The sequence below is a fragment of the Terrapene carolina genome, unplaced genomic scaffold, assembly GCF_002925995.2.
Source record: "Terrapene carolina triunguis isolate 2854851 unplaced genomic scaffold, T_m_triunguis-2.0 Scaffold85, whole genome shotgun sequence".
In the NCBI taxonomy this organism is placed as follows: Eukaryota; Metazoa; Chordata; order Testudines; family Emydidae; genus Terrapene; species Terrapene triunguis.
Window position 1 is genome coordinate 27,460,146 of NW_020664436.1, and position 26,810 is coordinate 27,486,955.

General features: G+C 39.5%; 1 protein-coding gene across 2 annotated transcripts in view; it reads right to left on the reverse strand.

Moving 5' to 3' along the window:
• KIF25 (kinesin family member 25) overlaps positions 1-26,810 on the reverse strand; it is a 72,402-nt gene that overhangs the window by 39,919 nt on the left and 5,673 nt on the right. Inside the window, exons 2-7 of one of the 2 annotated variants that reach the window (XM_024205855.1) lie at positions 25,293-25,358; positions 16,314-16,436; positions 14,458-14,596; positions 7,130-7,233; positions 6,652-6,740; positions 4,805-4,847 (exon numbers count right to left, since the gene is read on the reverse strand). In XM_024205855.1, the coding sequence (XP_024061623.1) occupies positions 4,805-4,847; positions 6,652-6,740; positions 7,130-7,233; positions 14,458-14,596; positions 16,314-16,436; positions 25,293-25,358 (564 nt within the window). The remainder of the gene's footprint in view (positions 1-4,804; positions 4,848-6,651; positions 6,741-7,129; positions 7,234-14,457; positions 14,597-16,313; positions 16,437-25,292; positions 25,359-26,810) is intronic. The other variant, XM_024205863.1, reaches the window with a different exon arrangement.

Consider the following 26,810-nt stretch of genomic DNA (forward strand, 5'->3'; position numbering starts at 1 on the left):
CATATCTAAAGTTCTAGCACAGTTCAGGGACATGGTCAAAACATAGTTAGAGCCCATCTATAAGATCAAACCATATTTTACTATGTAGGGGAATTGTCTTGTGACTTGGTCCCCCAACACACCAGTATTTGTACTGCAGATGGGCTCTAATGAGAAGAGTGTAGACAGGTGCCTAACCATGCTATAAGCACAATTTTGTAAAATATTTTATAACATGATTAGGCCCCATCTACCATGGTCTAGGAAACACTGCTAGCCTCTTGCTAGCAAGATCCATGATTCAATATGGTTCTGGCTAATGTGCTTCTAGTGCCAGTGTTGACAGGGCCATACAGGGAGGGATATGCAATAAATAATCATATTTTGCACTAAGTACCTCATCATTGTATCTATAAAAAGTTTACATTACACACAATAAGCCTTACAACATCCTTGTGTGGTAGATACTATTATACCCCTTTAGCAGATGGGGAAACTGAGGTTAAATGACATGCTCAAGATCACACAATGCATCAATAACAGAGCAGGGAATAGAACCCAGGAGTATTAACACCCAATGTGATGCTCTAATCACCTGAATATCTTCAGAACAACTGAGTTTGAAGTCTAGCTAGGACTTTTGTCCTTACCTGTAACCTATACCTTCAGGATCATCAGAGATAAGCAAAAAGTCCTGAAAGGCAGTCATAATTACAGCCTATCAATTTAAACAAGAGAACTATTCAACTCAGTACCTATATCAGGAGCAAGGAGTGTCTCCCTTGTCTTGCCCAAACTCATTTAAGTTAGAAATATCTGTCATGGGAATAGCTAAATCATTTCCAAAAGCAAAGGTATTTGGGCTGCAATTAAAGAGGCACTATCAACACACACAAAAAAATCATGTTTCTGTCTGAAAAACTGTATAACTACTCTAGTTACACATAACGCCTAGATTACTAGAATTGAAAGAAGTTGATGAAAAACATTTTTCTCAAATTTGTTTACTTTGAGCAGTTGACAGTCAATTGTGTATAGTCAATTATATTTTCCCCCTTATATTCACTGTCTCTTTAGCTGAAAAGTCTCCTATCAACATCAACAAGGAAGCAGAAAATCCAAATTTTCTTTAAAAAAAACAAAAAACTTATTAAAAATGTCAGGACATGGTATTTAGTTGGTGTTGGTCCTGCTTTGAGCAGGGGATTGGACTAGATGACCTCCTGAGGTCTCTTCCAACCCTAATATTCTATGATTTTAAGGATGTGCGATCAGAAACTGGAGTGTTTAAAATCAGTAAATTTTAAAATCAAAAAAATTCAAGCTGACAAAGTCCTTTATGAAGACAAAACACAGCTTCTCAGAAATTTCATTTTAAAACCGGGCCCTTGCATATAACCCTGTTCCTGTGGTCTTTCATAAGGATTTTTAAGTATAAGAACAGTTTGGCCCACGGGAGTTTATAAAGTCAGTGATCCACTATATGAACTAAAACCTAGGCCTTGATATAAGTAAATTGTTATAAATTAGCCTGTCATATAATCCACCAATTATCCAAAATTATCTACATAGGTTTTCTTGACACATTAAAGTCTAATAGCTCATAAACGGGCATTGCATTCTACAGTACAATATGTAAGTCATGGCAGCAACAGTACTATCTGCACAATTATATTCTTGGAATTATTTATTTCCTAACGTATTTATTCTTTCTAGCCAATTCTTCATATATATTATTAGCTTCCTAATTCTGTTAATCTAAGAGTCCATTCTAGGCCATTGGGGACCATCTAGTACAGCTATAATTAGGAAGATTTAAATGCATGTGATACTTTGGAAACTTTTCAGTTGCATTCTAAGCACTACCCTAAGAAAAGGAAATTTGGCTCCACACTTAAATACCATATAAATAACACAGAGCATCTGATTGAAAACTATAGCAGCTAAGAAAATTAAGGCTAAAACCTGAATTAACACTCCATCCTCAGCTCACAACTTTTAATTTTTATTTCTTGGTAAGGGCATCAATTAATACTGGAATGTCATCAATTCTCATTCTCCTTACTCTCATGGATTTAAGACAGGCCCTTTAACATGCTTGAATATAATATTTTGTAGGTGATTGTGCTAACTCTTTGGATATCATATTTCCATCCTGATCCACAAGCCATGTTGTAATAATAAAAATGAAAAGGGTCTGACATTTTAAAAAATAGTTACAATGAGCACAAGCAGCTTGACAGGACAGCAGGAAGTCTGGAGCAGTCTGAATATTACAAACAGAGACAAGGCCTGATTCCCTCCATGGCTGCACCAGATGAACCCAGGCCCCAGACCACCAGCACCATAAAGTTAATCAAAAGCCAGGATGCAGCAGCAGATGACAGAAGATGGAGCAATGGTCTCAAGTTGCAGTGGGGGAGGTTTAGGTTGGATATTAGGAAAAAACTATTTCACTAGGAGGGTGGTGAAGCACTGGAATGGGTTACCTAGGGGGGTGATGGAATCTCCATCCTTAGATGTTTTTAAGGCCCGGCTTGACAAAGCCCTGGCTGGGATGATTTAGCAGGGGTTGGTCCTGCTTTGAGCACGGGGTTGGACTAGATGACCTCCTGAGGACTCTTTCAACCCTAATCTTCTATGAAATCACCTGCTAATGAGCTAGTCACTGATTCAGAAAACCTATGATGATGCTTTTCCCAGAAGGATCAACATCTGTCAGCAGAGTGGATTGTTTCAGGTAAACACTTCCAGCCTGTTATGGGAATGCATTGCTGGTAGAGGACATGACTGACCTTTGGTTAATGAATGTGTGAATATGTAGTAGTGTGACACCTGTGGTATTCTTAACAACATGTCTGAGAACATACTGCACAATAGAGCACACATCCTAGTTTCTGAGGAGCTTTGGAGTTCTGCTGCTCACTCGGTCTGTTCCACTGTTCCATAAATATCTGCCTAGATCACTTTTACTTTTCCACTAAAGAAACCAGCATACTCCATTAAAGGGACAATGTCAGTTCCAGGATATTTTAACATGGGTCTTAACTGGAAGGCAGTGTCTTCTGGGACCCTTAACAGCTATTTAAATATGTCCATAACTCATCTGCCGATGTCTTAACAATGATCAGGATCTTCTGTTTATTTAGGACCCAAACAAAAACAATGGACCATATTCTACTCTCAGCTACACCAGTGTAAAGCGGGAATAACACCACTGGCCCTTTTTCTGATTTCACTTACGCCACTGTAAGTCAAACGTAATTCAACAAAGTCAGTGGAGTTACACTGGCATGCGATCAGGATAAGTGAGAGAAGAATTAGGTGCAATGGAGTTCCAGCTGTACATTAGTGTAACTGAGAGCAGAATTAAGCTCACTGTTTTGTGCTGTGCTGATAAATCATGTTGGGCTAAAATGCTTTGGGATAAAAAAATGGTCACGGATCAAATTGGAGGGGGAAAAGTGGTGAAACTCTATTCAGACTCTACCCACAAAGCCACAGGAGTGGGATGCTTCCTGATGGATGATCCATATTTATGAGTAGTGAAACAGTCATTTGCTAGGGTGGTGGACTGTATGGAATCTATATATAACTTTGAAATTGTTCCTCAGCATGGATCTCCTGGCTAGCAGGACACAGAACTAGTCACTAGAAATAGAACTACTACAACAGGGGTAGGCAACCTATGGCACGCATGAAAAAGGCGGCACGCGAGCTGATTTTCAATGGCACTCACACTGCCCGGGTCCTGACCACCGGTCCGGGGGGCTCTGCATTTTAATTTAATTTTAAATGAAGCTTCTTAAACATTTTAAAAACCTTATTTCATAGACTCATAGACTTTAAGGTCAGAAGGGACCATTATGATCACCTAGTCTGATCTCCTGCACAACGGCCACAGAATCTCACCCACCCACTCCTGTAACAAACCCCTAACCTATGTCTGAGTTATTGAAGTCCTCAAATCGTGGTTTAAAGACCTCAAGGTGCAGAGAATCCTCCAGCAAGTGATCCATGCCTCACGCTGCAGAGGAAGGCGAAAAACCTCCAGGGCCTCTGCCAATCTTCCCTGGAGGAAAATTCCTTCCCGACCCCAAATATGGCGATCAGTTAAACCCTGAGCATGTGGGCAAGACTCAACAGCCAGCACCCAGGAAAGAATTTGCTGTAGTAACTTAGATCCCACCCCATCTAACATCCCAGCACAGACCATTGGGCATATTTACCTCCTAATAATCAAAGATCAATTAATTGCCAAAATTAGGCTATCCCATCATACCATAAACTTACCAAGCTTAGTCTTGAAGCCAGATATGTCTTTTGCCCCCACTACTCCCCTTGGAAGGCTGTTCCAGAACTTCACTCCTCTAATGGTTAGAAACCTTCATCTAATTTCAAGTCTAAACTTCCTAATGTCCAGTTTATATCCATTTGTTCTTGTGTCCACATTGGTACTAAGCTTAAATAATTCCTCTCCCTCCCTGATATTTATCCCTCTGACTTATAGAAAGAGACCTTCTAAAAACATTAAAATGTATTACGGGCATGCAAAACCTTAAATTAGAGTGAATAAATGAAGATTCGGCACACCACTTCTGAAAGGTTGCTGACCCCTGTACTACAACAATTTACATTTTGTTTTCACTGCGCATTACTCAAACCAAATTATTTTGCATGTGAAGAAACAAAGCAGGTAGAAAAACAATGGCTTGCCCTTCTCATTCAGAAGTGCTTTAGACATTTCCACTTCTTTTGTCTCTTTTCTATTATCATTTAATTTGTTCCTGATTCTGAATATACTTTCATTATTAAACATACTCACATCATCAGTAGCATGTGCCACTTTTTCTGAAAGCTTTCTGTGCCTGTTGGGGGGGGGGGGGGGGGTAGGGGGAGAGAAACAAAATCATTTTTTCATTCATCTTAGAAAAATGTGAACTCTCAGAATGTCTGTGAACTATGTAATTATCTAAACAATGTCAAGAATGAAACCTTAAAAAGGAATCTCTTAGAATTTTCACTACTTTTGTAGAAATATTATAACCATAAAGTAACTACATACTTTTTTTATTATCAAATATAGTATTAAATTGCAATTAACCACAGTAATGGAGTTTATTTAAACAAGAAATTTACAATAAACAAATTAAGAATAAAACTATATGCAAACCATTCCAATGATGCAGAAACTCTAAGGGCAATATAAAAACAAGTGGTGTTTGGTAAGAGTTTGCTTAGCAGATTCGACATTAGTAAATTCAACTAGATACTTTCTTTTAAAGTACTTGAGCTGATCCTTCAAACACTTGTTGACATAAATGATTTTACATATATTGCTAGTCCAAAACTGACTGAGACTACTGATGTGTGTAAATTTACTCATGCTTGTAAGTGTTTGCAGGATTGGACCCTTAGTTTTCATACATTGTTTGAACACTGTTCCAGCACATTAAGACAAGTTAGACTTAGCAATCATTTGTATGGCATTATCTATTTTTGTTCTGCATTGCAATTCTGCAGCTAAATGTATTATTTCAGAGGGTACAGAAACAGTGATCAGGTCCCTTACAGGTACAAAAAGCATACATTATACAAAATTTCCTCATCGGGCTCCTGGAAATTTCCTGAATAAGATGGTTTTTTAATACTTAAAATGACTATATTTTGAACAGAGTTGGCAAAAATAAATAGGCTTTTCAAATATATTCTAAACCAACAGGCGGATACACCAGCCAGGGAAGGTAAAATAGAGCTCCAAACTATTGGTTAACCCAAGGTTCTTTCCAAATGGCTACTTTTATTAGCAGGAAAATTCAAAACAAGCAACTTTGCACCTACTAACAAACAATAGAGGTCTTTGCAGCTTTCAATAAAGGGGGGAGGAGAGGACACAAACTCATCTGAGTAGCCATCCTGGCTGCTTCCCCTGTGCTTTTGTAGCCCCCATCGCAGATCAGCCATGAAATAGGCAGTGGACCTGGGTTCTCTCTGTGACCTCTTACATGCTGGGCCTTAAGGATCACCTTTATACCTTAGGGCTCTTTCTCTCTTTCACCCCTCTTCCCAAATTAAAGGTTTTAAATTGTGGTTGCTAATCTCGGAAGATCATAGTGTGGTTGGTGTCTAGCCACACACATAGCTCTTTTTTCTCTGTCTCACTTGCTATTTTAATCCCTCCCTTCTTTTCCTTTAGCCATCTAAGCAATTTCCTGCTTCTTACTTACTCAAACCTATTCCTGCCTTTCCTCTTCCATCCCAAAATGTGTTGGCAATTACAAGTGATTGCATAATGGGCTGGAGTTATAGGACCAAATACCCCAGTAGTGTAAGAAGATGCAACTCCACGGAAGTGAATGGAATTGCACCTATTTATGTCGGCAGTGAGTCTGGCCCACAGTATCACAAAACAACACATGGAAGACAACTATTTTATTGAGCAACAGAAAAGTGTAAGATTTCCTTCTCTACTGTTACATTATCAATTTGATAGAAGAAAGCCGAAGTTGGCAATACCTTTACAATATATATTTTATAATAAGATTGCAGTCCTCCCAAGAAACCAAGAAAAAATTTATTTTCACACACATCCCGCACATACACCCCCCACTGTTCTCTCTGTACATCACTGTATGCATCAACTAAAAGAATAATATTTCAAAAGTAAGTTACCTATCTTGTGAGACTGAATGTCCAGAAGCAGTATCAAAAGGCAATAAGGGACGGATCCTGCAGTGCACTCTGATATTTCCCCTCAGTTCCTTGGATTATAATATAAAAATGTAATTAGTACAAACTATTACAAGAGGACATGCATGTAGGCCCTGGTCCTGCAAATACTCATGTTTAACTTTTTAAGAACATGCATAAGAGTTTGCAAGGAAGGAGAACTGGGAGACTAAGTTATGCTCCAAGGATTCTCCTTTTTAGAGCAATGGACACAAGTACTATATTTAAAAGACATTTCTGATTAGGAACAATATGGTATGACTTGCTGCAAAAAGCAGATGTGCCTCTGTAAAGAAGCATATGGTACATAGACAAAGGATCTGATACATCAAGTAGGAGCATATTCATTAGTTATGATGTTTGGGAAATTATGCATATAATTGCAGGAGGTCTCAATGGTTCTCTCATTATAGATACTCACAACTAAACTGTTGTGAAGTATTTTTCTCTTTTGTTTTTCTTGCTGGTATCTCTCATTAACTTCCTGTAAAGACTGCTCGAGATCAAATGCTTTTGTCTGGAATGCTGGAAGAAGAAAGCCATTTTAAAAACCCAAACTCTTGGGATATACAGGTAGGATTTTCAATAGCACCTAAGTGAACTAGGAGCACAGTTACTATGGACACAAATACATAACTTTGAAAATGTTAAATTATTAGACGTACAAGGCATTCAAAGATCATTCAGATCTGCCAGTCCAGTTAGGCCAGTGCTATTTGTCACTATGTGAGAGATCAATTTACAGAGGCCATCTTGGGACTCTGGCTGTTTAAGCTGGGAGACATCAGACATGCTGCAGTGGTGATGGGCTTTTTCTTACACTGAGCAAACGGGTGGTGATCTATACCATTCTTACCACCTCTTCTGCAGACTCATTAGGCATCAATAGTGGCATGTGCTCCCCTCCTATGCAGAGGAAAAGTGCTGAGGCAGCTGCAACCGTGGGTGGCTTCTTAAGGAATTACGGTGGAAATGGGGGAGTGCTCTAGCATGAACGGACAGGCTTGGATACCCATGGAGTCGCGAGTAGATAAGAGAGTACAAATCTTTTGCAAGTTGCAATGATATGAAGTATTTTGAGAAAATACTTCACATGTGATGGAACAGGAGTCTGACTGTCCTGGAAAATGGAGTCTATACATATAATGAAGGCAGAAAAGTCATTACTTCATGCCTCTGCTTGTTCAGCTGAGCATAAATTTTCAATACAGTAAGAAGAGAGTTAGACATGCAACTCATTTAGTGTGCTGCTAAACCCTTGTAAACAGAACTGAAAATGTTCCCCATAAGATGCCAGAGTACACTTCATTTCTAGGATTTTATAGAAAGCTTAATCTTTTCAAATCCCATGAGAGTCCTCCTCACACAAACTGAAGAGGGATGGATAGAGCAGAGTAAAAGCTCTCCAACCTCACAGATGATTTTGTTTCAACCTAATTACATTCACACTGAAAGGTCCATGTGGCAGATAAGAAAAACCTGTAAACTGTCAGAGAAAGCAACCTCCCAGTAACCCCAGCAAGAAATCAAAGTCCCCAACATTAGCGAGATGTCCAGTGACACAGAAGTACAGTAGCCCACGAATGTGGCTCTAGAGTTGGATTAACAATAAGGCCACCAGGCAGTATTCACCTTTTTATAAAGAAGTTAATATTGAATTTTAAGATCTCAACATGACAAGCATGTGACTTATACTCCCGGCTAGAAGCTAAAAATCTGAACACTTTAAACAACATTTGTCTTATATTGGAATTTCCCCAGATATTATTTTTGCCATTCCCAATCTGTACGCCTCACCCGTCAGCCTTGAGGTACTCTCCAGTATGCAAATTACCAGGGGTACATGAAACTGTCAGCTGGAGGGGCAAGGCAAGACCCAAGAGCTGCATAAAGAATGGTCCCTTTCTTGCATTCAGTAAATCTAGTAAGCTTAGTTTGAGCAATCATTTGTGGGTTAATGTTGGGTTAAACCTAAACAATAAGGGGGTTAAATTTTTCAGTTTTACCCTGGAAGCCTAAACAGAAACGTCTCTCTTTGGCCACATAAGATAGTAATATATATAATTTTTAAATATACACAGCAACACTCAATTCTTGAATTTTCTTGGAGAAACCAACAGAGGAGGAATTGTATTATGGAATTATAACAGTGACCCCTGCTAGGCTGCAAGACATTTTCCATTATAGGCCTGAACTTGACCACTTGGCACAGCTCCCTCACATAAGATTTTCCAAGTGAAGCCCCTCATAGCTAAAGCATGATGTAAAAATCTCTTGTTTGTTCTATACACTAATCCTCTTTAAGAACTAGCATTTAGGACTATTTTTTTAGCAAGCTGCAGAGCAAATGGTTTTAGTTATTGGAGGTGATTTTTGTGAGGTGAGCTTCTGCCAGAGGTCTGGTGAACATTACAAGCTCTGCTCCACTTAATCTGTGCTTTAGTTTAAAAAAAAAATTCTAGTCCTTTTTGTTGTGAAAGTAATTGTGAAAACAGAAATCAATCGTTAGCTTGTCACAATGGTCACTAGTTTGTCACAATGGTTTTTCGAAGACAGATGGTTCCTTGGGATCTGCAGAAAACAAATAAAGGTCTACAACAAGCTATGTTTATCCAAGCACTGACCAACCCCCTACCTCAAGTTCTTGCACCTGACAGCTGGTATTTTCATACATGCTTTCCCAACGCTCACTCCCATAAAAGGAATAAACCATTATGCCGCTCATGTTTTGTGAGGCTTTATATGCAGTAGAGATGGACCCTTTTAATGAAAGTGCCACAAAGCCCATTTTCTAACAGGCAATTACTTCTAAACCTTTCTTGTGTGGAACTATTTGTTTATGTACCTGGCCATTTGTTACCATTATCATTTGTGTTCTCCTGGGATTCCTGCTTGTTTCCCCTGTGAGCCACTCTAGAAGTTATTTCTTATTATTTCGTATTCATATTATGGTAGTGCCTAGGAACTCATACTGACATCCATTGTGCTAGGCACTGTACAAACACAGAATAAGACACCGCCCCTACCCCTGGAAGGTTACTATCTAAGACAGACACAGGGTGGGGAAAAGGGTATCCTGTACAAGCAGAATGAACACGAGTGATAGTTTACAAACATCGTGTTAATGTCATAATTTTTCATCTTTTCTTCCCATACTGGTTCCAAATTTTAAAAATGAGGCCAATCAAACCCAATGGCAATGGTTCCCCTACCTTCTAGGTTAGAGAGCCATGATACAATATGCTTCACATCACTAGACCTTTCAATGTTGTTGCAGTTATCTTGCAAGAGAGATTGCATAAGAGGGCAAACATCAATTATCTTTTCTAAATGATTAGCACCAGCCTGAGTAACTGGTTTTGTTGCACACTGTTTTAGTCTTAAACAGATGCTATCTATAGGTTGTCAGATACTCTATTTGTCTGTAATACTGCTCTTTAGGATAATGCATTTTTATACTATGCAGAGGTTTGGCTTGCTTTTTAATCTCCCCACAAGAAATTGAGGGTGATTTGATACAAGCTTTTAAAGTAGCAGGTCTTTTGTTTTGTTCTTAATGTCAGAAGGAACATTTTGAAGGCACAGAAAAGTCCGGGAAGAACATTCATTTGGGCCCAAATCCAGCCCCTTCTCTTCCCCAGGTGCAGGGGACATCCCAGGCAGCAGAGCTGGTGAGGCTGGGCTATGCAAAAGTGGGCAAACGCAGGATTCCAGGGGACCATGCAGAGAATGCACATCTCCTGCTTGGTGCAGAGCTCAGCTCCTGGGGAAGGAGGCCCAGAGTGACAGCACAAAGGGGGCAGGACTTGGGCAGGCTAGGGGATGAGCTGCTCCACATCGTCTTCCATCTTCCCCACCACAGGAAGGAGGAGCCTGTGTAAGGAGACATGGAGGCTTTCATAGATTGGGCCATTGTGGCGTCCATAAAACCTATCTATAGCTTATTGGGGTGGTGGAATAATTCTTCCCCCAGTTATTCATTCGGTCAGGTACAGGGTTTAGAATTTGCTCCTTCATAACTGCTAGGGTTGCTAACTTTAATCTAATCGCACAAAACCGAACACCCTAGCCCTGCCCCTTCTCTGAGGCCCCGCCCACTACATTCCCCCTCCTTCAGTGGCTCGCTCTCCCCCACCCTCACTCACTTTCACTGGGCTGGGGGAGGGGGTTGGGGTGCAGGAGGGGGTGAGGGCTCTAACTGGGGGTGCAGACTCTGGGGTGGGTCCAGAAATGAGGGGTTCAGAGTGCGGGAAGGGGCTCCGGACTTGGGCAGGGAGTTGGGGTGCGAGAGGGGGTGAGGTCTCCGGCTGGTGCAGGCTCTGGGGCTGAGAGGTTTGGGGTGCAAGAGGGGGTTCCAGGCTGGGGGGTGGGGCTGCGGGATTCAGAATGTGGGAGGGGGCTGCGGGTTGAGGCAGGGGGTTAGGATGTGGGGGGTATGGGCTCTGGGCTGGGAGTGTGGGCTCTGGGGTGGGGCTAGGGATGAGGGGTTTTGGGTGCAGGAGGGGGCTCCTGGCTGGGGGGGGGGGGCTGCAGGATGGAGAGGGTGGGGGGGGGGGGGGGTGGGGGGGGGGGGGGGAAAAGGAGGGGGCTCCAGGTTTGGGGGGGGGGCTCAGGGATGGGGTAGGGGCATAGGCTTACCTCGGTCAGCTCCCAGTCAGTCCCTACCTGTCCTGGCACTGTGCTGTGCCCCGGAAGTGGCCAGCAGGTCCGGCTCCTAGGTGATGGGGGGGAGGGGCCAGGAGGCTCCGTGCACTGCTTTCGCCTGCAGACACCACTGCCCCCCCCCCAGCTCCCATTGGCCACAGTTCCCAGCCAATGGGAGTGCAGAGCTGGTGCTTGGGGCAGGGGAAGCGCGCGGAGCCCCGTGGCCCCCCCCGCCTAGGAGCTGGACCTGCTGGCCGCTTCCAGGGCACAGCACGGTGCCAGGATAGATAGGTACTAGCCTGCCTTAGACCTGCAGCACCGCCGACCGGACTTTTAACGTTCCGATCGAAAATCAGACACCTGGCAACCCTAGTAACTGCTAATTTGCTAAGCACTGACAATACTAGTTCTTCCATCTTTTGAAGACTATTCTGGGTCCACAGACACTGATGTGGCCTTTTTCAGACAGTATCTATATGATGGATTAAGTTAAAAAGTCTTCTTAAGTTTTCAGAAACTTGCCACCCATCACAAAAATGGCTTGATTGATATATGAGTCCCAGGAGGACCCCTGTCAGTCAGTCTGCCAATATTTTTGCTAAAATGATAACATCTATGTTAACCAGGGAACTATGGTAATAAGGACAGAATAATGGGTCTGTTCCTGGTTTGGGAATTTCTATTATTCACACTTCACATAGCAAAGATGGCAGTGTCTAGTTTTCAGACTGAGATTAAATACATCTAATAAGGGGCTACTCAGTTATTTTACAACTGTTTGAGTTCACTCTATACCCCCCAGACTCTGGCAATTTATATACTTGGAATGCTTTTTAACATTTTTCTATGGGTACCTACCTATCAAGCATTTCAGCTTGAGCCTCTATTTTATGAGGTTAAACGGATAATATATGATTTCCCTGGTATATATATTTGGGATTACTGCTAGTAAGGGATGAAGTGTACATCTCATGACAGTAATTCTGAATATATCTCTATGATAGTAAAGACTGTGTAACTGGCCCACCAATTTTATTTTGTTTTACCAGATGGACAAATCTCCAGGTAGAATCCCTTCCATGATGATCTGTGAACCTGGCCTGGTTGTTTAAGTTTATGATGCTGACAATGTAGTTTACTATTTCGTTCATACTCTTTCCCACCTCTGCCTCGTTTAGTTAAGAGGGATAAGGGTATCCGACCAAATACCTTTTGTATCATGCTAAGTTCCATTTAGTTTGGGTCAAACAAATTTACAGCAGAAAAGTTCCTCCTACCTTTTCCATTTGCATTTATTTTAAAAAATACTTTAGAATTTGTGTGCATTTGGTCAGTCTTTTGAGTCCTTCAAACCCAAATTTATCCTACGAGAATATTTTTTGTGCTAATGGTGGGCCTTGCTGGATATCTTTACTATTTACCATTATTAACATTTATGTAAATGTTACACTTGAAAACATTTCCCATGAGTTAATAGCTCACCACTTCTTGACATCCTTGTAAATGTCTCTGTTACATAAGGTCCCAAACCTGTATTGTGATCCACATGGGTGGAACTGCTGCACTCACACACAGCTCCACTGAAATCAGTGGCTGCACCCACACAGATTACAATGCAAGACTGTGACCTAATTCAGAACATGAATATTTTATATTTCCAGGTACATAATATTATAATTAATACATTACAATAATGAACTGAAAAATATAGGTTAAGAAAACATAGAATTCACCCAAGCACCAACATGCTATTTTGATATGTGTTGAAGTTTCTCTTAGCTGTGACATCACAGACTGATGTATTAAGGGATGTGAACAGCAAAACTAGAACAGGCCAGAGGACTTTGTGGGACCTATAAAGAATACTTTAAAAACTAGTTTACAACACTGTATTTGTTTATGGGATAACTGCCCCCCAGAGCCTGATAAATTGGAGCATTCAGCTTAATCTCGGTTCAATTTTCTGCTTTGTTCTCCACTACTGTATCAAAGGTGGTCTGTTTAATTGTTTTCTTCATCTTGGCAGTGGAGCATTCTAAACCCATGCAGAGTACATAGTCTTTGTTTAATCCATCTGTCTGACTAATAGGCGAAAGTTCATTGGGACTGATCCGGCACACACTTGCCACTGTGCATTCTGCTTGCTACCATTACATGAATAATCCCCCTGGAGTCAAATAAGACCCAGACCTAACTGATTTTTGCAGCATAAAAATGGACAATTGTTTCTCATGTATTGCAATACCTGGGGATAGCATTGCGAGTTGCTGAGTGGCTCACAAATTTCAGTTTTTACTTTTTATTCCTGCATTTTGGATAAATTAAATCAGATCTTGATGGTTACATTTTCAAAACTCTGACCCCCCAATCCTGCCATCAGATCCGCTAGCACAGATCCGTATGCCTGTGTGGGGTCCCACTGAAGTTAATGAGTTCTGAACATGTGCAGGAGTCCAGACTGGAGGCTCCAATTGCAGAATCAAAGCCTTGGTGAGTTTTGTGCACACAAGTACATGCTTTGCATTTATACATGTTCTGCAAGTCAAACATAGGCACTGAGTTTTGAAAACATAATCTTTATAGTGTCATTTTACACAGTACCTTGTGTGTGTCTGTTTTTTAATTAAGAAGTATATTTTCCTCCTAAAACATAGGGCAAAAATTAAAAATCCAGTTTGTCCTATTTTCTGACATTATTCTGAGAAGGCTGAACTCTCCTGAGATTTTCCCTGGTACAGTCAAAAGTACAAAGTTTCAGCTAAGGTAACACATTTTTTATTTTACTATTCCAAAACAATCAAGATAACAAGCCTGAAAAATTCACATTAAAATGTTAGAACTGGGCCAACTCGGCAGTCTAGTAGAAGCTGCAATCAGCACAAAAAATCGATCCAAACTATTGTCAGGCATGCTGCCCTGTGAAAATATTTGATTACATACATATTTTTGGTAGTACCTGCTTAAGGAAAGCCCATGTTCTAGAAGCCTAAATGAAAAAAAAACAACCAAAATTTAAGTGACACCTGTGTCAGAACCAAACAAAACACATGAAAGAAATGTAATATCAATGTTACATGTCTGAAACATAAATGCGGGGAGCCTTACTTTGCATAGCTTCATTCTGCAGCTGGATCCTTTGGACAGCAGTCAAAACTTGGTAAAGAGAATTCTTGCATTGATGTTGAAAGTCTCTTGAAAGCTCAAGAGCAAATGAATGGAGATTCTTCAGGTCTCGCTTAAGTCTCTATGCAATAAGCAGAAAACAGCATCTTAAAAAAGATGTAAAAATAGCAGTCGGAGAACTGATAAAATATCCATAATGCAAATAATTACTGTCAGGTATCACAACCAAGAAGAACGTTTATATTTCACATAATGAATTGGTTTATTTAAGGACTGATCTTGCAAGATGCTGAGTCATCTCATTTCCAACTGACGTCTGCAGGAAATTTCATAGCAAGTGCTCAGACCATCACTGCATCAGGCCCTACATGTGGAACAAAGTATCTTTTTTTATTTTGTTAACTAAAACCAGGACACTTTAACAGTGTGTGATGTACATGCTTATGAATCACATATACAAGTAATTTTAAATACAAATACTAGTTATTACTATATTCTTACTTTGCACATTTTACATACTTTGTTCAGTAGCTACACACCTAGCTCATCCTCAAACTTTTCTAGAATTTGCCACTTCTTCTGAAATGAAAGAAGATGCATTTTACAAAAATCTGATTCCTTTATAGTGTGGGATACGATGTTTTTTATTATTAGAATACATTAATATAATGTATATTATGTGAATATTCAATAGGTGTAAGAGCACCCAGAGCATCTTAGACTGAGAGTTAAAAATTGAAATAAGTAAAAATAAATTAAATGCAAGAGAGAAGTATGGTCTGACTGTAGGACCTAGGAGCCAGGAAATCTCCTTCTAGGCTCTTGGACAAGGCACTTAACCAATCTGTAAAATGGGATTAATAATGATTTACCTCACAACAGTGTTGGTATGGTTAACACTTTCTAAGGCCCTTTGAAGATGAGAAAGTGCTGAGCATTACTCTGTGGCACTTTGATATTACTAGTACTACATAGTCAGCCTTTCACTGTGAATTAATTATGTGACTAATTTTTAATGGTAAGACAATAAATTGTACTGAAGGTTAAAAAAAAAAAAATCTGCTGCAGCTTTACCTCCGAAAAGCTACAGAACACAACAGGGTAAGAAAACCAGTGTTTTTCAGTGACAGTTCTAGGAATACAGGTAATTTAGAATTGTATCTGGAGAGCTTTTGCCTCTTGTAACACATTTATCTCCTTGTTGATAGTAAGCCATCACAGTCCAAATGTGTTGCATCCCAATCAGCTCTGCCATTCTATCTAACCTAAAATTTAAAATAGTATTTTAAGATTTTCTATGAAGGGTCATTCTAATGAGATTAGCACACTTCATTTATTAAACACCACATTCCTCTTTTCTGTTATTTCTCCTTTAAAGACAGTTCAGAGGCACTCCTTTTATACAGGTTTTAGGCATCAACTCAGAGACTCATGTTCCTCTAAAAAAGCTGACATCTGCAAGTGTCCTTGAGAGAAACCCACAGCTTTACGGCCTGTTTGCAGTCAGTATCTTTTAACAGAGGTATAACACATTTTAATATAATTGGGTGGACAGCTCTGGTGTTTTCATTGCCTTGAAAATGTTTTAGCTCTTGTAAAACAAACATACACTGACCAATAAAATATAGACTGCTCATGGGTTCGTTCCCACAAGCCCTTCACGTGGGGAACTGCTGATGAAGTTGATGGGAGTGTCACATGCAGAGGTTTTTAGGATCAGGCTATCTTTCAGAAATTATTAACATACTTAGACTTAGAACAGACTGTTTCTTTTTTAACATATTTTACAACTGCTTCAGTGCACTGAGTATCTCTGCATTATTACTAAGATTCTTTACCTGTATTGCTCCATAAACCTGGATTATAACGGAGCTCGTGCTTCTACACAAGTTCTGTTGCTTGTCATGAACAAAGTTAAGCTGTGCCACTTCATTAGTGTCTCTTCCAATCAACCCTCGACACTGTTAAAAAAAAAATATCGGAGAATGTCACTTTGAAGATTCACAACTCTGTAAGTGTATGTTTTGGTCTAACATAGGAGATTTCTACAGTAGCACCAGCCAGGGAGTAGAACACAGGCACCCAAATGCCATCTCTTAATACAGTATATTCCATATTTGCAGTAGTGAAAGAAGATCAGTCTGTGAAAACCATACTTTAAAAAATAACTGAAGATTATTTTTTTATCCATTACGGATAAAAAGACAATGCTTCATCAGCTTGGGGGGGGGGGGGAAGAGGCGAGTTAACACAAGTCACCAAATTTTACAATAGTTTTCCTTCAAACTATGAAAATGAAATATTAAAGACCATAACCAAATAAAACTAAAACTAAAAAACGGGAGTGAAGGCTGTAATGCTCTTCTTTTCTAATCCCAAACAAGAGGGCTAATTATTGCAGGGTTTGTCAATTAGCAGATGACATTAAAAATCATACAATATGTTCTGAAGTCCATAGGCACAATGGAATAGGTTAAAGAAGGTGTTTCAGCCTACTCTCTGAATTGCCAGGCTTATGCCACTATAAACACCTTCCTACTATTATTTCAGTTGTGTTTTATATTGGATTATATTTCCCTTGGATTTTCATTTTTATTGAAGCAATTTAATTAAATACTCAGACCTTGACTTACCATTGTGATACTCCAGTTTTACACCAGCAGAACTCCACTGAAATCAGCGGAGTGATATTTGTGTAAACATCAAATAATACAGTGGTACACTAGGCCCTCAGTTTAAAGTGGCCAAACCAATTTTGTTTAGGATGTATAGAAAAATTAATATCAAAAATCTAAAAGTGTAAACTTAATCCAAAAAAAAAAAAAAAAAAATGGATTTTGTAACTGAACTGAAACTACAACCTTTATTATACTGAAGATCACTAGAAAATGAAATCTATGCAGAGAACTTGTGAAATTCTGCAGAGCAATATCCCGCATAATATAAAAAAACAAGCACTTTTCAGTCATCACCACTAAAGCTAGCTAACATGTCTTATTTCAGTTCCCCCCCATAACCTGTTGACACCTGTCAATTCTTAACTAGCATTTGTACTCTTCTTTCTTATTTCTAAAGTGCACTTGTATCTACCATGGAACTTGCTTTCCAGTTAATTCAATCTATAAATGAGTTGTGGCTGCAGTTCCCAGTTGTTTAAATTAAGATAGCAGGATAGAGTGCAATAACACCGCTTCTAGTGACAATAAAGAACTAAATCCAATGAGACAGTGGATTGATTTAATTCAGTTAATTTGCCATGACAGTTATTGTGGAACCAAAGATTCAATTACACTGACACACAGAAGACAACAAGAGCAACATGATGCTCAGTGAACTTCTGTTGTCAAAACAAAACAAAAACATAAATAAGAATGATTTATGCTCTCCAAAAAAATCTTGTACTGATCCAAGCAGGGTGAGGTTCTCAAAACTTTTTCATAGTATGGACCACATATTAATAGAAAAATTGTCTTCCAGAGCAGACCCTCTCCTATTCAGGATTGCAATAATGAAATAGGAGGATCCACCCAAACACATAACATCCCTGGAACAGCTACAATTGCTTACACGATAAAGGAAGGCAGGAAAATATTTAATATTTTAAAAAATCTTATTTTAATTAAATTTAATAACTGGCAACAAGGAGGAGAAAAAGAACTAACAGCCCAAATCCTCAAAGGTATTAAGGTGTCTAATTCCAATGGATGTTAGGTGCCTAAATACCTTTGAGAATCTGGGCCCATGCTTTCCCAGCTTTCCCCCCTCTCTAAGGACTCCATGCACCACAGTTCGACAACTTCTGGAACAGAAGATCACCTAATTTTTCACCTTTACTAGTACTCTCAAATCACTGTAATCAATTACTCTTTTTACATGTAAACCATTGGGAGCAACAAGTAATATGGGAGGCAGAGAGAGATTCTCCTGCATTTTGAAGGGTTGACTCCTCTTTTGAGAGTGCTCAGAAAATGCAAGTAAATATAAAACTCCAGCTTAGAAATACCCCATGAGAAAATCTTCATTCCTCCATATCTTAGCACAAATCTTTCTATGTTAATATTTAAAAGGATACTCACAAGGTTTTTTGATCTGAAAGTTATCCAGTCTTTAAGCACTACCTAAAGTACAGCAGGTCAGAACTTTTTGAAAAAGGTTACCTGACACTAGAAATATAGTAGAATGAAAGCTGCATGATTGTCTATGGGATGCACAAAAGGTATTTTATAAATTCATATTTTTTATTATAGACTTGATTAGCCAGAAATTGTGACAGCTCCTATCTACTGATCATATGGCATTTTTTAGTCTATTTTATAAAAGGACTCCCAGGATTCAAATCTCTTAGGTGCCATTTTTGCAAACACTTATTCATGTGCTTCACTAAACGCACATATATAGTCCTACTGACTCATGTGCAAAATTAAGCACATGAATAAGTCTTTGCAGGATTTGGGGCTATGTTATTCAGAATGTTTGAGGTTATTAAAATTAAGAGCATTTTAAACATTTAATTAAAATTTTTGCTATTAATTCTGCTTGTTTTATTTTTTCTATTTTTCTCAGGGTGGACAATAAAAGTGGTTTGGTCAGTTTCACTTTTTCTTTATAGTCAGCTTCTATTCAATTTCACTCTCAGGTTTTACCTTTATTATCAATACTCCCACGACCTTTTCTATGCAAATAGTTTCCTCTTTGGATTTATCATTCCCCTGAAGTGTTTGCCACCCAGAATTTGTAGGATTGTGTTAGCCCAGGAGAAGCTGAAAGTAAAACAGACTACAAATAGAAGAGAAACTGACCAGTTTACTTGCATTGTCCAAAATGTGGCCCCAATAGATCCATGCTTGCAGACCTAGGTGTCCTCATGGAAGTAACTGTAGGATCAGGGCCCTAGTAGGGCAAACAAAAGCAAACTGCATGAAGTAATAAAATAAACTAATAGACAGTTTTTAAATTTTCAGTTTTAATAATTTAAGATATTAACAACAATACCAGTAGAGAACTAATATTTTATAATATTTTTTCTACTGAGCATATCCCTCCACGTATATGGTTCAAGCAAAAATAAGAAACATTTAGAAGAAACGTTTATTTTGTTTTGTTTTTTAGTGGAAGAGAATTCAATTTTCTATGCTATTCAAAAATGACCCCTCCAGTGTAATGCTGGCAAAATAGTAAGGTTATTAAAAACATGATTGATTAGGAAAAAACACAGAGGACTAAATTGTGGCTTTTCCATAGAATCATAGGACTGGAAGGGACCTCGAGAGGTCTAGTCCAGTCCCCTGCACTCAAAGCAGGACTAAGTATTATCTAGCCCATCCTTGAGAGGTATTTGTCTAACCTGCTCTTAAAAATCTCCAATGACGGAGATTCCACAACCTCCCAAGGCAATTTATTCCAGTGCTTAACCACTGACAATTAGGAAGTTTTTCCTAACGTCCAACCTAAACTGCCCTTGCTGCAATTTAAGCCCATTGTTTCTTGTCCTGTCCTCAGAAGTTAAAGAGAACAATTTTTCTCCCGCTTCCTTGTAATTACCTTTTATGTACTTGAAAACCATTATCATGTCCCCTCCCTCAGTCTTCTCTTCTCCAGACTAAACAAGCCCATTTTTTTCAGTCTTCCCTCATAAAGATCTAGAAAACAGGACCCAATCATTTTTGTTTTTCTTCTCTGGACTTTCCCCAATTTGTCCACTTCTTCGTGAAATATGGCATCCAGAACTGGAAACTATACTCCAGTTGAGGCCTAATCAGCGCAGAGTAGAGGGGAAGAATTACTTTTTGTGTTTTACTTACAACACTCCCGTTAATATATCCCAGAATGATGTTAGCTTTTTCTGCAGCAGTGTTACACTGTTCACTCATATTTAGCTTGTGATCCACTATGACCCCCAGATCCCTTTCCGCAATACTCCTTTCTAGGCAACCATTTCCCATTTTGTGTGTGTGCAACTGATTTATTCCTTCCTAAGTGGAGTACTTTGCATTTGTCTTTATTTAATTTCATCCTATTTACTTCAGATCATTTCTCCAGTTTATCCAGATCATTTGCAACCCCTCCCAGCTTGGTATCGTCCGCAAACTTTATAAATGTACCCTTTGTGCCTTTATCTAAGGGCTGGTCTACACTGGGGGGGGGGGATCGATCCAAGATACGCAACTTCAGCTACGCAAATAGCATAGCTGAAGTCGAAGTATCTTGGATCGAATTACCTGGGGTCCACATGGCGCGGGATCGACGGCCGCGGCTCCCCCGTCGACTGCGCTACCGCCGCTCGCTCTGGTGGAGTTCCGGAGTCAACGGTGAGCGTGTTCGGGGATCGATATATCGCGTCTTAACGAGACGCGATATATCGATCCCGGATAAATCGATTGCTGACATACCCTGAGTCATTGATGAAGATCCAGAACTGATCTCTGTAGGACCTCACTTGAAATGCCCTTCCAGCTTGACTGTGAACCACTGATAACTATTCTCTGGGAATGGTTTTCCAACCCTTTATGTACCCACCTTACAGTAGCTCCATCTAGTTTGCACTTCCCGAGTTTGTTTATGAGAAGGTCATAGGAGACAGTATCAAAAGTCTTACTAAAGTCAAGATATACCATATCTACGCTTCCCTCCTATCCACAAGGTTTGTTACTCTGTCAAGGAAAGCTATTAGGTTGCTTTGACATGATTTGTTCTTGACAAATCCATGCTGACTGCTACTTATCACCTTATTATCTTCTAGTTGTCTGCAAATTGATTGCTTAATTATTTGCTCTATTATCTTTCCGGGTACTGAAGTTAAGCTGACTGGCCTGTAACTCCCTAGGTTGTCCTTATTCCCCCTTTTATAGATTGGCATGGTATTTGCCTTTTTTCAGTCCTCTGGAATATCTCCTGTCTTCCATGACTTTTTGAAGATAATTTCTAATGGCTCAGATATCTCTTCAGTCAGCTCCTTGAGTATTCTATGATATACTTCATTAGGCCCTGTTGACTTAAAAACATCTAACTTGTCTAGTAATTTTTAATTTGTTCTTTCCCTATTTTAGCCTCTAATCATACCTTCATTTTCACTGGCATTCACTATGTTAGACATCCAATTGCTACTAACCTTTTTGATAAAAACTGAAACAAAACAAAAAAATCATGTAGCACTTCTGCCATTTTCACATTTTTCATTATTGTTTCCTCCCCTCGTTGAGTAGGGGCCTACTCTGTCCTTGGTCTTCCTCTTGCTTCTAATGTATTTGTAGAATGTTTTCTTATTACCCTTTATGTTGCTAGCTAGTTCAACCTCGTTTTGTGCACTGGCTTTTCTAATTTTGTCCCTACATACTTGTGTTATTTGTTTATATTTATCCTTTGTAATTTGACCAAGTTTCCACTTTTTGTAGGATTCTTTTTTGAGTTTCAGATCATTGAAGATCTCCTGATTAAGCCAGGGTGGTCTCTTGCCATACTTCCTATCTTTCCTACACAGTGGGATAATTTACTCTTGTGCCCTTAATAATGTCTCTTTGAAAAACTGCCAACTCTCTTGAACTCTTTTCCCCCCAAGATTTGCTTCCCAAGGGATCTTACCTACCAACTCCCTGAGTTTGCTAAAGTCTGCCTTTTTGAAATCCATTTTCTTTATTGTGCTGTTTTCCCTCCTACCATCCTTAGAATCATGAACTCTATCATTTCATGATCACTTTCACCCAAGTTGCCTTCCACTTTCAAATTCTCAAACAGTTCCTCTCTATTTGTCAAAATCAAATCTAACTTCTCCTCTAGTGGTTTTTTCCACCTTCTGAAATAAAAAAATGTCTCCAATACATTCCAAGAATTTATTAGATAATCTGTGACCTTCTGTGTTATTTTCGCAACAGATGTTTGGGTAGTTGAAGTCCCCCATCACCACCAGGTCCTAAGTAAGGGGCAGATAAAGGGCAGCATACTGTGTGATTTTTAGCCAATTCAATTGAATCAATGTGCTGTGAAGGTAGACACCCTTAAAGTGATTTAAATCTGGTTTGTATCAATTTATTTGTGGAGCAAAAGAAACCAATACAAACAGGTTTAAGATCGTGTGTTCACTCACAAGGGTCCATGGTTTAACTAAACCTGCTTATTTAAACCCAGCACAAGTTTGTGTGTAGACAGTCCTGTGGCTCAGAGAGCCACAACCTCCCTCCTGGTTAGCCCACTGCTCCCAGGAGGGAGCAAACTTCATCAAATCTATATCCAATGTAGAAGCTTCTCCGTGCTGGCTGCTGCAGGGTGGGAATGGAGGTGTCACTATACCCCCAACCCAACCACCTGAGCAAAAGAGGGTCAGTAGCCACTTTGCAAAGCCCACGTTGCTGCCTACGATGCAGACAGCTGGCACAAGGGTACTTGCATCCCTTTATGCCTCTGGGCCAGTGCACTGGACAGGCCAACATTTAACTCAAAGGAGTGGCACTGATGGTTTCTTAAGAGTCCAGTCAAAGAGTAAAAGTGACATGGGGGTTTCAGTAAAACAATGTTTTTCATGAAAAGTGTCTGCTTTCTGCAGAAATTTTCCTTTTTTCCTCAAAAGACTTTGGCCAAAAATGGGCATTGCTCTCCCATAACGCACCACAACCAGGGACTCCATGTTGCACAGCTTCCCCTCACCAAAAAAGGGAGACTCTGATGCATCATGGGAGCTGTAGTCCAGCTGGCGATCCTGGCCCACAGAGGAGAATGGGGACAAAGAACAAGCTGCAACTCCCATTAAGCACTACAACTTACATTTTTGGCAAAAATCTGGTAGTTTTCAGCCAAAACCACTGAAAACTCAAAATTTCCCACGGAGAATTTCCATGAAAACCTCAAAAAAAATCTTTTATTTTCCCTGAAAATTTCCATGAGGGTTTAAATATTTGCACCAGCTCTACTGGGGGCTTTTGTATTAGGGGAAGAAAAAGTAAAATAGGGAAAAAGGGGAAGGATAGTCAAGTTGTAAGACCGAAACAGTGGTCCCTTCCCTCCACTCTACGAGGAGGAAAGGATCTGAAGTTTATCATGAAAATGATTTAACCACCCGTGACCACAGATTATATTATATTTTTCTATACATAGCTTTGTACTTGCATTTCTGTTAAGACAGTTAAGTAAAAAGATATTTTGATTGTCAGAAACCATTGGCAATGATTCCTCTTGCTTGTGGTGCATTCAGGGTGCTCCCCATATATCTTTATCTGCTCCAGCCACACAGTATATTTGGCAGTTAACAAGTGAAACTCTGGAATGGATTTTTCTAGCAGCAATGTCTAGATTCGTGACAGACTGCCTGCTTGATTAGCCCTACAGGCAGAATATTGAAAAACTTAGTCTTGTCTACATAATGCTTTAGTCCACAGAAGAGGAGTGTAAATTTTAGTCTCTGTTAGCGTGTCCTGCACTAACTGACCCACATAGACTCTGCTGGCACACGCTAAAAGTTCCCCAGTGCACGTTAATATAGTACTATTTGAAACAGGACTGCATTAATGCACACCAGTGAACTTCCAGTGTGAGCCAGCAAGGGCCACATGGGCCAGTTAATGCATGACACACTAGTGCAAACTAAAATATAAAACTCTCTGGTGCAGACTAAACATCATGTAGACAAGTCCTCATACTGGTTTTGGCTCTGGAGGAGGGTATCTTGTTTACAAGACACATTCTTCCCTCTGATGCATCTTACTATCTAGAATGGTCTCCATATTGTATGCTTGAGATCAAAAGGTCAGTTCAAATTCCTAAGAATACCTTCACTAAATGCTACAAAAGACAATAAAAATATATTTCGCTGAAAAAAAGTACAGTATTCTTTTGTGTACCCAGCAAAAGTCAGCTCAGATGCACCATCTGGCTTGCAGTAAGGACTTCTTACTTTTTTAATCAAACCCAATTTCATCCAGCAGAGTTAACCAAGACACAGTGAGGGCAAGTGGCTTTCCTGAGGTCACACAGTGATTTAATGACTCAGCCTGGATTAGAACGTCTCAACTGACAGTCACTATTACCTCTAATCCACACAGCCAGTCCTGGTCTTGCACAACAAACAACTGCTCAAATTTCTTTTGATCTCTAGAGACCCAGATTTGAAGAGGCAAAATATTACAGTATTTATGAGAACTGCTCATTATTTCAATAATTGCTCCAGAAATAGTTGTCCCTTCTGATCAGCGGTATGATGAAAGAAAGTGGGTTAGTTTAGCCATAGCTAGGTTTTTCCAACTGTTTATATGACATTTTGTTTTACTCCCTCCAACACAAGACAAACATGTATACAAATATGAAGACACTGAATAGAGCATCTTTGATAAGCCCATTAATTATAAAATGCAGGTTCCTGAAACCTATTTATGGCCAAATATTTGAAAAGAGTGGCCTCCTTTTTTGAGGGTGTAAACTGCACCCCCAAAATTTGCACTTACATTTTGCATGTCCAGTTCAACTGCAAGCAGAAATAAGGTAATTCAGTGTGAAAGTTCTCAAATTTGGCATGCATGTTTACTCCCTCAGTTCATTTTTGAAGGCATGAAATTACAGGCAAGTATTCTAGTATTTGCACTTCTGATTACCTGATTTGCACCTGCGATTAAAGAAAATGTGAAAATTTTGCCAGCAAAAATTTGTGCTCACAAAAAGTGAGGCTGTGCCCTGTCCTTCGAAAGTTTACTCCACAGGAAGATGACACAATTTGAAAAGGAGAAAAAGGATTCCAACTTCTTTTTTTAGGTGGTGGGTTTTAGCTCCAACTCACAAACAACATGGATACATCTCCACCCACTTTACAAGAGATTAAGCATGCACAAAATAATTACCTCTGCAAGTTTCAGATGAAGAAGAGCATTTTCTGTTTCCAGCACAACTATTCTTTCTTCTTTAGCCTGAAAAAACAACAACAACTGATAGGCTAGATTCCGCATCCTCACCCTCAGCAATAAAACTGAAATAATAATTTCTGAATGTAGTCAGACCAAAAATCTTTTGACAATCATGCACTTATTATTCAGCAGCACGACTATTGCAGTGTAAGAAGTTGGTGTGATATAATAAACTTTCATTAATATATTTTACCTTAATATACATTTTTATAACCACTTAGGATAAATAATTTCCACTTATTAGATTGTCTAGTTACTGGTTCTCACCTTTTTTCAATATTGAGACCTACTTTCCCATACTGGTACTCCCTTCCAACCTAGCTGGTTTAGCAGCTTGGGAAAGTGTGGGTGTTTACGACACCATGACATCTGTTTGCAACTCTGCTGGGTGCGATGCCCCCTAGGTTGAAAATCCCTGAGCTATTGTTTCAGGCTGTCTGCAGATTTATGCAGGCATCACTGCATCAGTTAAAGCTCAGCTCTCCTTTTCAAGATATTTCTAGCATTATGATTGCAGAGACTATTTTTAAAAATAATGAAAAGGGTAAAAAAAGGAGGATGACTGGAGCCTGCTCACGATCCCCAGATTGAGAACCCTTAGTCTAGTCTTAGTCATCTTAAGCAAAGTAAGCAATCATGGGATAAGAGGGAAGGTTCTCTCATGGATTGGTAACTGGTTAAAAGATAGGAAACAAAGGGTAGGAATAAATAGTCAGTTTTCAGAATGGAGAGAGTAAATAGTGGTGTCCCCAAGGGGTCTGTACTGGGCCCAATCCTATTTAACATATTCATAAATGATCTGGAAAAAGGAGTAAGCAGTGAGGTGGAAAAAGGGGTAAACAGTGAGGTGGCAAAATTTGCAGATGATACAAAACTACTCAAGATAGTTAAGTCCTAGGCAGACTGTGAAGAACTACAACAGGATCTCTCAAAACTGGGTGACTGGGCAACAAAATGGCAAATGAAATTCAATATATAAAATGATGGGGTCTAAATTAGCTGTTACCACTCAAGAAAGAGATCTTGGAATCATTGTGGATAGTTCTCTGAAAACATCCACTCAATGTGCAGCCGCAGTCAAAAAAGCGAACAGAATGTTGGAAATCATTAAGAAAGGGAATAAGACAGAAAGTATCATATTGCCTCTATATAAATCTATGGTAGGCCCACATCTTGAATACTGCGTGCAGATGTGGTCTCCCCATCTCAAAAAAGATATATTGGAATTGGTTCAGAAAAGGGCAACAAAAGTGATTAGTATCAGGAGGTAGCCGTGTTAGTCTGTATCCACAAAAACAACAAGGAGTCCGGTGGTACCTTAAAGACTAACAGATTTATTTGGGCATAATCTTTCGTGGGTAAAAAAACCTCACTTCTTCAGATTCATGGAGTGAAAATTACAGATGCAGGCATTATATAATGACACATGAAGAGAAGGGAGTTATCTCACAAGTG